This window comes from Colossoma macropomum, unplaced genomic scaffold (genome assembly GCF_904425465.1).
Source record: "Colossoma macropomum unplaced genomic scaffold, Colossoma_macropomum, whole genome shotgun sequence".
NCBI classification, from domain to species: domain Eukaryota; kingdom Metazoa; phylum Chordata; class Actinopteri; order Characiformes; family Serrasalmidae; genus Colossoma; species Colossoma macropomum.
Genome location: NW_023494785.1, coordinates 6,706,023 through 6,722,785, shown reverse-complemented (window position 1 = coordinate 6,722,785; position 16,763 = coordinate 6,706,023). Strand labels below are relative to the sequence as shown.

At 40.9% G+C, this 16,763-nt stretch overlaps 2 protein-coding genes across 9 annotated transcripts in view; one reads left to right on the top strand and one right to left on the bottom strand.

The window, feature by feature from the left end:
• Positions 1 to 5,876, top strand: part of abi1a (abl-interactor 1a) — a 106,575-nt gene extending 100,699 nt beyond the window's left edge. For all 8 annotated transcript variants that reach the window (XM_036581987.1, XM_036581971.1, XM_036581944.1 and 5 more), the window contains 2 exons: positions 1,200 to 1,385; positions 2,847 to 5,876. In XM_036581987.1, the coding sequence (XP_036437880.1) occupies positions 1,200 to 1,385; positions 2,847 to 3,022 (362 nt within the window). In that variant the 3' untranslated portion in view covers positions 3,023 to 5,876. The remainder of the gene's footprint in view (positions 1 to 1,199; positions 1,386 to 2,846) is intronic.
• Positions 5,877 to 7,326: 1,450 nt separating this feature from the next.
• Positions 7,327 to 16,550, bottom strand: pdss1 (prenyl (decaprenyl) diphosphate synthase, subunit 1). Its single transcript, XM_036582037.1, has 11 exons — positions 16,423 to 16,550; positions 14,839 to 14,894; positions 13,812 to 13,941; positions 13,565 to 13,692; positions 13,339 to 13,480; positions 12,214 to 12,325; positions 11,355 to 11,464; positions 11,186 to 11,266; positions 9,516 to 9,629; positions 9,090 to 9,170; positions 7,327 to 8,344 (listed from the first exon to the last, which is right to left on the bottom strand). The coding sequence occupies exons 1-11, from the start codon at positions 16,537 to 16,539 to the stop codon at positions 8,204 to 8,206; spliced, it is 1,212 nt and encodes a 403-aa protein (XP_036437930.1). The 5' UTR covers positions 16,540 to 16,550; the 3' UTR covers positions 7,327 to 8,203.
• Positions 16,551 to 16,763: the final 213 nt, after the last annotated feature.

Genomic DNA, 16,763 nt, shown 5'->3' with positions numbered 1-16,763 from the left:
TTTGGCTGCCCTCTACTGGTCTTCCTTAATATTACAACCAAGCAGCAGCGCAGGAGGAAATTTACCAGTTAAGTGTGGATGTTTTAATCTAAAGAAACGGCCTAAATTATTCAGATTTGGTTCTGTGATGTGTATACATGCAGTCACATGCTAAATGTTTCGCTCCCCTGATCAAATGACGTATTAAGTTGATTTTCTAAGTTAAAATAAGTTAACACATCCTCCTTCCTCTATCCCTCATAATGGGGGGGGGAAATAAAACATAGAATGTGGCCTGTGTAAAAGTATTGGCACATTTTATGTTGTATTTTTGTTGTTGTTATTGTTTTGTTTTTGTTACACTCTGCAAATAAATAGAATTTGTGCACTAAAATAAGCGTGTTCTCCGTAGAGGATGTGTTAATTTATTTCACTTAATCCCAGGTGGCTCATAAAGTGGCATCAAAGCAAAGAAGGGGGCTACTTTGAATGTAAAATGGAAAATTTTTACTTGGACCTCAGTTTTAGCCATTGTGGCTGTGTCCCTCCACCCTCCTCACCTCTCCAGTTTGGCTACTTGAAGAAACTGAATGAATAAGAAACTGCTTTTATTATCAGATGCACACCATATTTGGCACTTGTGCTGATTGGATAAAGCAATACTCAAATAGCATCCAATGGGCCGGTGCTTATGTGGTCTGGGTCAGTATATTTTCTGTTCTTTTCTAAGTGTAGGTTATTTCTTATCCAGAGCGACTTACAGTTTACACAGGTAGGAGAAGGTAGTGTTAGGAGTCTTGCCCAGGGACTCTCATTGGTATAGTGTAGGGTGCTTATGCAGGTCAGGGATTGAACCCAAGTCTACAGCGTAGAAGGCAGAGGTGTTACCCACTGCACTATACCAACCACACATGAAAAAACCATGTGCTACAGATGCAACTGATAAAGATTAGGTTAAGTGGTGAGTTCATTTAACATATTTCAGCACATTAACATCATGAATGAGCCTCAAACACGGTGGCTAGCCGGGACGCAAACATCACCGCCCTGCATGCAACACCATCTAACCAGCATCAAGCATTAACATGGTGCTCAAAGTGCATGAGCTGGATTGCATGTCCAGTCCATAGTCTTCTCCAAGTTTCCATGGTAATGAGTCTGATTGTCTTCCTCTCCACCTTTCTGCCTTTTTTTCTTTTTCTTTTTTTTTGGCACCCCAGTTGCAGACACCCCAACTCCTCCTCCCCCGCCACCCCCGGATGACATGCCCATGTTCGACGACTCCCCGCCCCCTCCGCCGCCCCCGCCGGTGGACTACGAGGATGAGGAGGCAGCTGTGGTCCACTACAATGACCCCTACGCTGATGGAGACCCCCAGTGGGCTCCTAAGAACTACATTGAGAAAGGTGAGGGCTGCTGCATGTCCTCAAACAGCACTGATTTGTTAATATATCTGCTCTCAAATATGTCTGCAAAAAGTCAGACTTCCCCAAATGTAGTCCATCAGCTGAAGTTTGGCTTGGACAGCGAACAAAAGAGCATCATTTGTTGTCATTTGTTGATTTTCTAAGTGAAAGTAAGTTAACTTATCCTCTACAGGGAGGAAACTTAAATATGCCATTTGTCTGTGCCACAATATTTGCACAGACCACATTTTGTTTGATTTATTTTTCTGTGTCCTTGTGTTAAATTCAGTAATTAAACAGTAATTATGTGGTAAAATGTGCAGAAATGTGTTCTCTGTAAAATGTTATTATTTAGTATTATTACTTTTACTTAGAATCAGAAGATTCAGTTAGAATAAATAATATTCAGAATAAATAGTAGTAATAAATTATTGTAAATTTAAAAAAATATGCTGTTTTATAAAAGTAATGCACTCGCAGATGTGCATTGCGGTCATTTTTCACCGCTTAATGTGTGTGAAGAACAGCACAAGGCGAAGTCCACATCCTGGCACGGACACCGCACGGCCTCATGTGGTTTATTGCAGCAGTAAAATTCTGTCCACAGCTGTTTAACATGGCCTTGTTTACACAAACATCATGTCCTGAAAATCTCCCTATTTAACAAACATCTCTTTGGCTTTAGTTCCATGGATTTTTAAAATTTCTGCATAATTCAATAGTTGAGATGTAAACCTTGGTTTGTAAAGTAGAAATGGGCAGCTGCTTGAAGGGGAAGTCCACTGAATTTTCACAATTTGTGCAAAATTTTATAGATGTAAACAAAGTGAAATGACAAATTTTGGGAAAACTTAGCAGCTTGGATTTCTTTACAGTGGTGGTGATGGGAAATGGGTCACAATGTCTACAACACTAATATAGCCATTTTATTTACTATCAAAACCACCAGTGAACCTAAATGTATCTTCTGAGTTTTTATGTGTAATGTTGGTAAAATAGTGGTGAATCTGAAAAAAATAAGTTTTCTTTTAGGACCATTTTCTCTCACAATACCCTGCATGTTCTCTCTGCCATGACTGTGCTTTAAACATATAAGATTTAGGCCAAAATCTTCTCAAAACAATCATAGTGTTATATAGTCATATAATGTTTTAGACATCAGGCAGTGTATTCATAACCATGTCATATAATATCTTCCTGTGAAGAGCTTTTAGAGGCATTAAGCTCTTCTGACGTCTGGTTCCTACCACCACCACTGTGAACACACTCGGCCTCTAGAATGGAGCATTTCACTTACATCGATTTAATTATTCAGAAATGTAAAAAAATGGGTGGAATTCCCCTTTTAAACCCTTGCTAAACTCTAAACTGAAGTTAATGACAGTGTAATTGCCCTGTTGATTTCATCAGAAGTTGTTGTTGCTGTTTATTTGTAAACGTCTCTACGTTGTCTGTCCTCAGTGGTGGCCATCTACGACTACACCAAGGATAAAGACGACGAGCTGTCCTTCATGGAGGGCGCCATCATCTACATCATTAAGAAGAACGATGACGGCTGGTTCGAGGGAGTATGTAACGGAGTGACCGGCCTGTTTCCCGGCAACTACGTGGAGTCCGTTATGCACTACGCTGACTGAAGGGACCACAGCATCGGTCATATTTCTCCAAATATATATCAGAAACCAGAAATCTCATCACTTAATAAAGAAGTGCATTAGGGTGTGATTGTTCCTGACAAATCGCAGATTAATGATAAGAAAAGAAAAGTCTATTGAGTTTATTTTGTTGTACGGGGGGGCGTCTGCGGGGGTGGGTGTACTTGTGAAATGAGGTGAAAGGAGGGATCGGTATCGTCTGATGCGGTCGTTCTGTGTATATACAGCGAGCAGTAGCCTGTTGGATGTTTGTAGTGTTTTTACAGTGAATGTCAATCAGTCATGAACAGTATCTCTTACAGTCGACGATGCCACGCGAGAAACACGTAGGTTTATAGTTTCCGCTTGGAATACGGTCCGAACTAACCCCTTCACAAAATGCTGATGCATTTTCGATGCTGAAAACACGACAAACATTGACAATACAGAACCGTGCGTCATTTCTAACTGATTTTTTTTTTTCCTAATCTTAAGGCATCAAGTCTGAAATGTACTTAAATTTTGACGTAAAGCATGCCTGCAAATTTAAGATATGTATTGTAACCTCCACGTTTAATTCCATTTCGCTTCCATTATGCTTTAATATACAGTGAACACTTCTTAGTTTTTATTTGATTTTATTCCTTTTTTTAGGGGGGGGGTCCAGATACTTGAAGGTATTTATGGACATTTTATTGCCTCATTTGTACTAAAACATTCAATATAATTTGAATTCGCCCCTCCCTTTTTGTTTGAATGCATATGTAAAGGTGCATTTATCAAAGACGCAGGTCCGAGCGTCTTTTCTTTCTGCGTTTTTAAGGTGATTTTTCTGTAAGCGTTTGGAATGATGAGCAAAAACAGACTACCTGTAGATAGCTTAAACATGTAGACAGTAAAGTAATACCTTAATCAGTAATGGGATTACAATCCACAACACTGTGTGTCACGATCTACATCCAAAAAGACAAAGAAAACATGCAGTGTAATTACACTAAAGAGATCAGTACATCGTTTCTCATTACCTCCTTGTATAGAATGAGGAACAAAAACGGAATTGTATTTGTGATCTGATCTGCTCTGGTATCATATCTCAGGTTTTCACCATCTTAATTAATAGCATTTCCTGTTTAATTGAAAGAATTTCATCCTTTTTATTCCACTGTACATCAAGTCTTAACAAGTGTTAATGCTTCAGTATAGAGGAACATTATGATGCTCTTGTTGAGCCTTAATAAGTCAGTAGCTGCTAATTAACTGGCAGCTTATTGCTTATGATAACTGGAGTGAATTAAGCTGTTTTCACATTGTTTATTGATTTGAAAACATCCAGCTAGTGCTTTGATGAGATGCAGTCTGAGAGGTTTGGTCTGGACTTGATGTGATGTTAATAAACACAGTTCATGCAGACCAGGTGGTCAACTGAGGCCTAAACTGCAGAAGTTAGCACTTTTGTTTGTTCGGTTTGTCTTTATTTAGAGCTAATTGGTTTATTATTGGTTTATTATTGCAGTGTTGATAAAAATCAAAAGAAACTGAGCACAATATGGACTTAAGTAAGGGTTGTGCACAATATTATGACATATAATGCAGAAATAAACATGCTTAACTCACTCTAGTTACTGCTTCATAAAGTACTAATGAGCAGCCAGTTAGCTGGTTATTACTGGCTTGGTAAGGTTTCCTCCTTCTCACTGATTAATCCTCTAAGTTGCTTATCTTCCTGGATCGCAGGGGGTGCTGGAGCCTTTTCGAGCGCTCACAGAGTGGAAGGCAGGAAGCACCCTAGACGGGTTGCCAGTCCATCACAGGTTGATTAGGTTTAATAGGGTTAGAATAATGGACACCTACGAAGATTGATATACACAAAAGAAAGGGCTCTGAAAATGCCTCATTCACCCCAATCATTGCCTAATGCAGTACAAATAAGCAGGAAGGTTTTCACACTTTTAAATAATTCAGTGGTTGAGATGTAAACAGTCATTCAGGGTGGTTTGACGTGAAATTTCACATTTTAGAGAAACCTACTCACTCAGATTTGTTTACAGTGGTGGTGATAGGAACCAGGGGTCACAATCTCTACAACACGAATAGCCATTTCATTTGCTATTCAAATGACGTGTCTTCAGAGCTTTTATGTAATGTTGATGGGTGAAATAGTGCTAAAAATAATCAAATGTTTTGTTTGGTGACGGTTTTGCCTCACAACACCTTTTCGCCATTTAATGGATTTGAAATCTACATTTTAAGCCAAAACCTTCTCTGAACTATCATAAAAAGCATCCGGCTTCATGTTACAGTAATCGTTTTATATTTTCTGTGCTGTAGCTTTTAGAGACAAACACTTAAGACGTCTGGTTGCTACCACCACCATTATGAACAACTCTGACTCGGCACGTTTCATACAAAACCACTCTAAATGACTAACATCTCTAAAAATGTAGTTGCGCAGAAATGTGTGTGGGGGGGGGATCGGTGGCATTCCCCTTTAATTAGCAGCTACTGGTTTGATAACTGCATTACAAGAGCATTATAATGACCCCCTGTACTGAAGTGTCGCCCAGCTCTTTTCTGACCCCACACTGTTCATTTATGCCACTGCGTCATTATGATTTTATGGAAACTGTTAAGAATTTCCCGACCCCCATCCAAAAGGAATTAACTGCTCGTCACTGTCGGACAGGTCAGCAGCTAACGCCTTGATTAGTTTCACTTTGTGATAAACATTTGTTCCAGCTGAATTTGAATGGAGAGAATTATCAAAGCTTGCCTCTGCCCAGAATTTGTATTTATGATGTTAATTGAAAAATTAAATGTACAGTCTTTTATAATAAATCATTCTCCTGTGTAAAGAAAATGTGCAGATTTTGTGATTTGGAGAAGTAAATAAGCACAGAAGGCACGAAAGTGTAACTTAAAAAATAGATGTGTTTAATATCAATACATAGTTACTGTGGATTTAAGGCCTTGGTTGTTGCTGAGCACTTGATGCCAAAGTACATTGACAACATTTTCCCATATTCACAAGTCGGGATTTGGCCTTTTTACGGCATGGACGGACCTTCTGGAAACACGTAACCGTTCCACAGTCAGACGCACATGTATTGACCCCACTCGCACATATTGACCCCGTGCCATGCCTGGAATTACAATGATACAGCAGGTCGCCCCTCCCCACATCCTCCTGTAATGCTCGGGCTCAGTGGGTGAGGATGCATGAGGTTTCTGCCTGTACAGTACAGTAACACACATAGTGACAATAACAAATATCTCTTACATCACTCTTTTTTTTCTGCGAATCCCTGGAACGGAGTACTTCACCCCAAAATGCTGAAGTGGCCAGCAGTGTAAGAAAGCTAATGTGACCCAGTGAGCATAGCCTATTTACATAATGTTAACCGAGTCCACCTAGCTTTAATTCACTATTAGGCAACTTTAGCACTTTGGGCTGAGCTTTTTAAGGCACAGGTGTCATTCCAGGTTCTAGAGGGCCACAAAACTGCACAACAGCGTTTCCCTTGCTTTAACGGAATAGTGCAGTGAAAAATCGTACACGTTCCCTACAACCCAAATTTGGGTTGTCAGTCAGCCAAGACATGTTTGGTGTCTGAAGTTTGCCTCTTTAGTTGTGCACAAGAGCTACAAGGCTAATGTAGCTAAAAAGTAATGGATGCTTTCACCCCACCAATTAGCATTGTGCAAAGTGCCTGCCTAAATCATCACATTCAATAAACAGACAGAACTGCAAGGTGGCTAGGGGTGGGAAATATGATGGTATTTATTATTATAATGAAAAATTGTCAATTATGCTTTTCTGATCATATTGTGGGTACTGTCAGTCCTTAATGCTCCATTTTGCATTACAAACTGAACATAATTAGTCCTGTTTAACTGGTATGTATCGCAGTGCAGTGTGTGAAACATAAAAACATGAAAAATAAACAGAATCATTATATTCAATGGTATTTAGTGATATTGTTTAAACGTGGCACTGCTGGTACAACTTATCAAACCTCAGAAAAACTAAACGTTATGTACATTATATGTCGCTGCTGTTGGAACAAAACCTTGTATCTCCATTTTTGTCATTTTTCAGTTTTTTTACATAATTTGAAAATGCCTGTTGTCCTTTACATTGTGTGTAAATTTCTTGATGAATGGACCAAAAGAAACAGCCCAAAATGACATGGAAAAAAGTCTGGTTCCATTGACTTACATTAAAAGTAAAGTATGTTTTTTGCTTCTCCTGTAAAGTTACCATTTTTGAGATACCAGGTTTTGTTCCAACAACAGTGATATGCATGAAAATGAGGCACCCCTATTGGCAGCTAGGGCTCAAAGTTGACTCACTCTGATACTGAAATCTTAATTGTAAAGAGCTGGAATTTTAATTATAGCCAACAAATTTTATGTGAGAATTTTTCGGTGGGATTTTTGAAGCTTGTGAACTATTTGTAAGTGAGCTGAACCAATCAGAAGCAACTAAACACCCACGTACATGACAACACAACCACAACTAACTAGGCCATTTGGCACAATACATTCAGTGGTTTAACGTGAAGCCAGAAAAAGTGGATGTGCTCTTCTTGGCCAAAACAACAAGCCTGAATCTTAAGTTACTGAGAATAACTGCGATTTGAATTAATAACAGAGGTCTGAAATATCACAATTAGATATTTTTCCCAAATTGTTTAGCCCTTAATAGTGGCCACCACAGTTTTTAGCCACACCCCTCTTTATAGATGACAGTAGTCATGTGGTGCCCTAAACTTCAGTCAACTTGTGCTTACTTAACAACTTGACAAGGTTCGAAACAGGTCTGTGATTATTTAGGTATGCAGTTTTCATGTTGGCAATTGGTTACTCAAACCTCAAACACCAAAAATGTCTTGTCTAATTACCTATTTCTGGGGTAAAGGAGAAAAATGTAAAATTACATTTTCCTTTAACACTCCTGATGTAACTCCAATGATGAGTCAACCCAAATGTGCTACAGAGGGAAACAGACTGATCTGTGTAGTGCTGTGGCACTTGAGAACCAGAGTGCGACACCTCTGCTGTAAGTGGTGTGTACAGTAGAGTGGGCCGGTAACGGGGACATCCCTTAATCCCCGTCGCCGTTTCCCCCTCGTACAGGGCCCTGCAGAGGAGTAGCTGCCTGAGCTGGTGCTCTAGAGTCTGGGATCACTTGTCCCGGGACAGGACTAACTCCGTTAACCGGATAAGCGCGTCCCGCTCCGCAGACGGCTGCAGTCGGCTGATCTGACGGATGGCCTCTTGGCAGTAGCGCTGTGCGAGGTAGTTAGTCTGCTCCACACCATCACTCTGTGGAAAGAAGACTGTTTGGCTACTTTCCCCTTTAAGGTCTACAGACCCAGGGCCCGTCTCACAATGCAGGATTTATGGCTTCCTGACCAAGTTTCAGCTTCACAAAGCCCAACAAGTGCACATGAAAGAGTGATGTTTAGGCTGAACAGCCAATCAGGCGAAATGTGAGTCCAGTGGCTTATTTTTCAAAGAGGGAAGAACAATTCATACAAATCATCTATGCAGTATGATTTGTTTCCTCCACTGAATATTATTGACATGACTGAAGCCACAAATGTCATTCATGGGAAAAAAAGGCCCGAAAAAAAGGACTGGAGGACAGAAGGCTGTCCTGATGGGCCAGAAGCTCAGACCTGAGGGGCCTACGAGCTGTTTATGAGCTGAAATCCCACATTTAAGGGCCGCATTAGTTGCCATGGTAATGTAGCCTGGTCAAAAGTGTTCCACTATTGTGAGAAAATCCAGGGTTAGGCCAAACTAAGCTGAAATTTAGCTGGCTAAAGAATAAATCCTGCTTCGTTAGACAGGCTTCCTGATTGTAAAGTCTTAAGATTAATAATTAAATCACATCGATTTAATTTAAGGGCTTAATCAAACCAAGGGTAGGTGTGCCAGTGTGAGCCAACTAGCTAAAAATTATAAATAGCTGAGTATCTGGGGAGAATGTTCATAAACGTTTCTTAATTGGATATGTAAGATCTTTTATTGGATCTGACTCTAAATGTACTGGTGGTGCTCTCACCTGCAGGACGTATCGCCATGCCCGATCAACGTCTCCATCAGAACCGAAACGTCTCATTATCATTGCATGCAATTCAGGAAACTGTGGCGAGAGAGAGAGAGAGAGAGAGAGAGAGAGTGAGAGAGAGAGAGAGTGAGTGAGTGAGTGAGTGAGTGAGAGAGAGAGAGAGAGAGAGAGAGAGTCACAGAGGAGTGACAGTTGCACTAGAACCATTTGGAGTTGCTTAGAGACAAACACAGTTACTCATGGCAAGTCTATAAAAATGACTCGTGATCAGGATATTTTGTCTTCATCATTGTTATATGAAATCCATTTCAGTTGGTGCTGATATTCTAACATGATCTCAGTAAAGCAGATGTGATGTCAAAGTCAACACAGTTTCTAAGAGACTCAGTATTACAGTGGAGGTGTGTGCTGCTGCCGTACCTGTTGGCAGGCAAACAGAACGGGTCCGGTGGCTAAGCCTAGCTTTAGATCTGCAGCTGAGGGCTTCCCCAGGTGGTTAGCACATGAGGTGAAGTCCAGCACATCGTCCACCAGCTAAATGAACAATTCAAGAACAAAAGCAATTCAGCATGATGTTGAAGACTCACTCTGTTGAACACCTCCCAGTAAAATGATGTGTTTTGTTGATTTTCTAAGCGTCAACAATAATAATAATAATAATAATAATGATGATGATAATAATAATAATAATAATACATATTCTACAACAAATATTTATGGCATTTATGTGCTAATTTTTGTGCACAATTTCTATTTATTATAAACATAAAATGTGCCATTGCCTTTACACTCATCACTTTTCATGTCATTTGTTTCTAATATGTTAAATTCCTTAGTAAACTGTGCAGAAGGATGTTCAATGTGAAGGATGTGTTAATTAACTTCTATTTAGAAAATCAACAAAACGTCATTGGACCAGGGGTGCCCAAACTTTTGCATACAACTCCACAGCAATGGTAGTACGTTTTAACTTTTACATAATACATACATTTTTACTTTCCGTATAACTGAAAGCACCAGCTGCCCTTTACAGTGTGTGAACACTTCATGATGAACAAACCAAAAATGGTCCAAAATGACTTTTGTTCCATTACATTAAAGGCCCGTATCACTACATTTTTCTAGTATTTTCTTGTTTTCCACTTATAATGATTGTGCGGATTAATGTACCAAAACAGTCATAATTTTTACATCACCGTTTTCCACTCTCTCTTAATCCCTTAGAATTAAACAGGTTATTTTTTGTTACTGTGCCTTTAAAACTAATATATGTACATGATCTCTGTTCTGATTGGCTGTCCTGTGTTGTGCCTGACTGAAAAAGCAGCCTGCTTATTTGAGTATAATTTTAGTGTGAATGGGTGGAGCTAAACCGCTGTGAGATGAACAGGCAGACGTGTAAATATGCTGGTTTTTGTAACAACACAAAGCATTGTTTTGAATTCAAAACAGGCCATTTTTGCAGCTTAATTTCATATATGGACTCTAAGTGGATAGTGCTTTTTAAAACTTCGACAGTGTGTAGTTTACACGCTACTCTAGAGGAAAATATTTCCATTTATATCCTGTAACAATAGTGATGTAGTATGTAAACGCTTAATATTTTAAAATACACTTTGCTTTTTAAACAAAACAGTTTTCTTTTAACATTCATCAAAGTTAAGAAATTTTTTGGTAACACTTTACTGTAGGGTGCTGTTCATAAGGCTACATGACACCTACCTAAGCTTGTCATTACAACATACATAACCCTACATAACTGTTTATAAATGCTTATTACAACAGGCGTCATCTGTCATAAATGCTACTTTAGCTGACTTTGATCAAAATTGGCAAATGTTTATAAATAATGACGCTTATTGGAACAAGCATTTATAACCAGTTATGTAGGGTTATGTCAGTTGTCATGACAAGCTTATGTGTCATGTTGCCTTATGAACAGCACCCTACAGTAAAGTGTTACCCATTTTTTTAAATTCTTCTGTACCGTTTTGGACATAAAGCTTTGTTATGATGGCGAATAATAACAACTCTTATGAGATCACTTTATATACAGTGCAGCTAATATCTCCTCTTCAGTGCTCCTGTACCTGAAAGGCGATGCCCACGTTTCGTCCGTACTGATACGCGATCTCGTGCACCTCAGGATCCGAGTTTACCAGAATCGAAACCTGCAGTCCAGAACAAACACGGACGAGTTAAGCATCTCCCGTTTCCAAACCGAGGCTTCTCAATCACGTGACCACAGAACGTACATACTGCTTTACAGCTGTTCGCTATCAGGCTCGCCGTCTTCTTGAAGGTTTTCTCGAGGTAGTGTTTGAATCGCTCGTTCTCGTTCTCTTTGGATCCCAGCTGCATGAACTCACCTGCACATAATCAACGTTTTTGATGTCACTTATCTAATCATCTACAATTTCACTGAAAAGTAATACTGGAAAGCGCTTATTAAAACATGAACATGAATAAAATTAACAGGGACTGTTGAGCACAGGAGTGCCCAAACTGTTTGTCTGGGGGAGCAAAAGTGGTGATTGTGGTGGGCAGAGGGCCAAAACGACCAAACAATATACAAATAAAGAAGGTGGGCAGGTTTCAGATCATAACAATGTAAAATATGTTTTATAAAATGGCTCTATATATTAATAAAATTTAACAAAGAAAAATAAAGTGTTAATGTTTTATATATAGAATATGTAATACATAATATAATCGCTGTTGTGGGAAGAAAACCTCATATCTCCAAAATGGTAACTTTACAGGAGAAGGAAAAAACCTACTTAACTTTTAATGTAAGTCAATGGAACCAGACTTTTTGCAGAGTAATTTTGGGTCATTTCTTTTAGTCCGTTCATCATGAAATTTACACACAATGTTAAGGATAAAAGATATTTTCAAATTATGTCAAAAACTGGAAAACGTCTAAAATGGAGATACAAGGTTTTCTTCCGACAGCAGCGATATGCTTGTTGTACCGTATGCTTGAATAAGGGACTGAAGTTAGGGTAACATGACATTATTAATTTGCGTATGATTACCCCGTTCCTCTGATTAGCTTTCCTTTACTGCTAGGATTATTAAATGTAAACGTACAAATTCTCAAAGTTTAATTTCATACCTCGCACAAGGTCCTCTATGACTTGGGAAAGCACAGACACCACTGTGTTGTTCCCGATGCGCGCCAGGGCCATAGACGCTGCAGAGAGAATGAAATCTCCAGCCAGGATAGCCTTGAGACAACGGAAAAAGTGCCGAGATTCACTGCACTGTCACTGTCTACTCTTTTAACTCAAACCACACAGCTGTGATAACATATGTATATAGTATATACACCGGTCAGGCATAACATTATGACCACCTCCTTGTTTCTACACTCATTGTCTATTTTATCAGCTCCACTTACTATATAGGTGCACTTTGTAGTTCTACAGTTACAGACTGTAGTCCATCTGTTTCTCTGATACTTTGTTAGCCCCCTTTTACCCTGTTCTTCAGTGGTCAGGACCCCCATGGACCCTCACAGAGCAGTTACTATTGGGTGGTGGATCATTCTCAGCACTGCAGTAACACTGACGTGGTGGTGGTGTGTTAGTGTGTGTTGTGCTGGTCTGAGTGGATCAGACACAGCAGTGCTGCTGGAGCTTTTAAACACTTCAGTGTCACTGCTGGACTGAGAATAGTCCACCAACCAAAAACATCCAGCCAACAGCGTCCTGTGGGCAGCGTCCTGTGACCACTGATGAAGGACTAGAGGATGACCAACACAAACTGTGCAGCAGCAGATGAGCTATCGTCTCTGACTTTACATCTACAAGGTGGACTGACAAGGTAGGAGTGTCTAATAGAGTGGACAGTGAGTGGACACAGTGTTTAAAAACTCCAGCAGCGCTGCTGTGTCTGATCCACTCGTACCAGCGCAACACACACTAACACACCACCATCACGTCAGTGTTACTGCAGTGCTGAGAATGATCCACCACCCAAATAGTACCTGCTCTGTGAGGGTCCATGGTGGTCCTGACCACTGAAGAACAGGGTAAAAGGGGGCTACAAGGAGGTGGTCATAATGTTATGCCTGATTGGTGTATAGTGTCATATTGCCCAGTGCTGAGCTCCGAGTGAATCACATCCTCTGTCCTCTATTCTGCACATTTTCATGCTTTCCATGTTCAAACATCTGATCTTCTTATGACGGTCATGCCTTTTGTGTACTGATGCAGCTGCACTGGTGTAAAACACTTACTTTCCTCTCCCCCCACACTTCATTGATAGTGGTTTTTCCTCGTCTCGTATCTGCACCATCAATAACGTCGTCATGCACCAAGCTGGCAGTGTGGATCATCTCTGAGATCATGGCTATGGACCGCTGAGCTGGGAGGAGGTCACTGTCAGGAGAAAAACATAAACACATACTGAGACTCTGTCACTCCTGCATGCAGCAAGGAAAACAGAGCACGGTGCAAACTCACCCCTGTCTATTGCTGTGAATGTTGCAGGCTCTGGCCATCAGCACCACGATCATCGGCCGGAACGCCTTCCCCTTCCCGTCGAAGTAATAATCACACAGGGCTTTCAGCTCCGCTTTGGACACCAGGAGCTGGAAAAAAGCAATCTGTTTGAATCATCACTTATAGAGAGGAAATCCGCTCGCTTTAAATTACAATCCTAAGATCAAAGCCACATGACGGTATTCCAAAATGAAAAAGAAAAAAATACCTTTTTAATATCTTCATATATATTTTTCAAATCCTTTTGCGCGAGTGAAAAGGGATCTTTTATCTTTGCGTCACTGTGTATCCTACAGCAGCATATTCTAGGCGTTGGGTAGAGAAACCTGTTTCTGTATCTGGACAACAACAACAAAACACACAAAATTACACAGAATATTTCAGCTCATTTTGAGCGTAAGACAACTTTTAAAGTCAAATTACAAGTTTTGTTGATTTTTTAAGTGAAAATAAGAGAACACATCCTCTACAGCAGGGGTGTCAAACTCAACCACTAAAAACCACAATAAATCTCAGCGAATCAGGGGGCCAGCTGTGTTTATTTCATTTTTACTTAACGTTTTGCCTTGACCCGAACTGGCCATTGTTTATTCAAAATATGCCAAACCTGCAACTGCAAACTAGGCACCGAATACTTGAAGTACTCAAAAATAATTCTAAATAAAAAGAAATTGTTTTATATAAAACAACAGGCTACATTAGTTACAGACAACTGTTAAACCTCTTTAAATCTCCCAGGAGGTAGGTTTTTTAAACTGCCTATTTGCTTGAACTAGACACCAGGCACCTTTTCTTTTTGTGTAACCGCTGACCCATAGACTGTTGTTGGGGCAAGGGGGTCAGAATGCACACTATGTTCCAGTGCATGCTGGGGACTGTAGTGCTGCTCAGGGTGAAACGGGCTGATAGTAATAGAAAATTAAAATAATTTCACGGGCCGAATTGGACTGTGTCACAGGCCTGACTTGGCCCGCAGCCCTCAGGTTTGACATATGGGCTCTACAGGGATCACATTCTAATGCCAATTTACTGTCTACCTGCAAAAACTATTTTAAAATGTGTCCTGTGCAAACTTTATGGCACATTCTGTAAATTTTTTCCCAATATATTAGCAAATAAATAGAAAATGCCATATTTAATTTCCTCTAAAAAGCATGTGTTCATTAATTTTCAAACGTGTCATTTCACCAGGTGTCTTCAAATTTTTGCATTAAACTTCAAATATAAACACAAACCTTGTAAAAGAGTTTGGCCTGACAGCATTATGTACACGCCTGAACGGAACCAGCACCTGCAAAACATCAACGACAGGTCATTCAGAACCGCCAGCATCATTAATTACAGCAGCCCCACCTTTAACCTGCCACACCCTGAGTTTATCACACCTGCAGTAAAACTGCACAGCTTTTGCTGGGAAGCAACACTGCACTAAATCTGTTCAGTCCAGCTGTTAGCCGAACCTGAGGGACCAACACTGAGGGAGGTCTTGACCTTTTGTCCTGGAATGGGAGGCGATAGGATCGCCTGGAATGGATGGCTAATGTACTAACTTATGCACATAAACAGAGCAAGTACAGATACAGGGAGCCAAAACGTGAAAAATATCTTATATAACGTATTATATTTATATGGCTTAGTTTACTCGAGTAACCACTTAACCGGTCAGGACCCAGAATAACTCTGAGAACAGCTCAGCCAGTCGGCTCTGTAGTCCTTGTAGTTATACGATGTAATAGGCCTGAGATTTTGGGGGGTTTAAAACAGTGCAGCAACAACTCCATTCAAACTGGAACCAAGTGACTGTAAACAGCAGCTGTTCTACAGCCGAACATACGTGCAGGAAACAAAACACACAGCGTAACAATAATAGTTTCTTTTATTATGGTTTCGTAGACTTGGATTAAGCCTCGTCCTGGACTAAATCACAGTGCCAATGGGGATTCATCATTGGAAATGTATTTTAATCTAGGCTTAGGCTTAACCTGGTTCTAAAATACTGGCCTTATATTACATTATACTATATTACACTGAAAATGTCCAGGACCACCCTTCATTAACTGAATTTCCAGTTTAGACAGCCACTGATGTGGTGGTGGTGTGTTAGTGTGTGTTGCACTGGTGCGAGTGGATCAGACACAGCAGTGCTGCTGGCGTTTTTAAACACTTCAGTGTCACTGCTGGACTGAGCACCAAAAATATCCAGCCAACAGCGTCCAGTGGGCAGCGTCCTGTGACCACTGATGAAGGACTAGAGGATGACCAACACAAACTGTGCAGCAGCAGATGAGCTATCGTCTCTGACTTTACATCTACAAGGTGGACTGACAAGGTAGGAGTGTCTAATAGAGTGGACAGTGAGTGGACACAGTGTTTAAAAACTCCAGCAGCACTGCTGTGTCTGATCCACTCACACCAGCACAACACACACCAACACACCACCACGTCAGTGTTACTGCAGTGCTGAGAATGATCCACCACCCAAATAGTACCTGCTCTGTGAGGGTCCAGATGGACTACAGTCTGTAACTGTAGAACTACAAAGTGGTCCTATATGGTCAGTGGAGCTGATAGGTCAATTCCTTCTTAAACCAGTTTAGCCCTTATCACTCCATGTAAAGTGCGCTCATTCACTCCTCAGACCGCGGTGTGAGAGACTGTACACCACTCTGCTCTGCGTTATTATATGAGTGTGACTGTAATCCCTCTCAGAGCCGCGCCGTGCGGGTCTCTGCAGCTGCACTGAATGACCTTCTCGCACTCTGACAGCGTGTGTGAGTGTGTGTGTGTGGTGGTGAAGACCCCGAGTGGTCCCGAGTTACCTCCGCCTCATAAAGACCCTCCTCCGCGGCAGCTCCTGTCCTGGCTGCCCACACGGCGCGGACGAGGCCGCTCACCGCTCCGCTCCTGCTCCTGTACATCCTCCAGGGCGCCGCCATGCTTCCTCACACACACCGGCGCGGCGCGGCGCGGCGCGACACCACGCCTCCCCCTGCACAAACCTGCACCCCGGGGCTGCCGCGAGCGCCTGAACATAACTCAGCTTAAAGGGGAACTCCACCGACTTTTAAAAAAAAATCTACATAATATAATGGTTAAGATGTGATCAGAGTCGTTCAGAGTGGTTTGGTGTGAATTGTTCACAGTGGTGGTGATGGGAACC

Coding starts and splice junctions, on each gene's coding strand:
- pdss1 (XM_036582037.1), bottom strand. CDS start 16,539: ATGGCGGCGCCCTGGAGGATGTACAGGAGCAGGAGCGGAGCGGTGAGC. Junction 11,465..12,213: donor CATAGAGGACCTTGTGCGAG/GTATGAAATTAA, acceptor GATTATGTGCAG/GTGAGTTCATGCAGCTGGGA. Junction 8,345..9,089: donor CATGGCGATACGTCCTGCAG/GTGAGAGCACCA, acceptor TTCTTTCCACAG/AGTGATGGTGTGGAGCAGAC.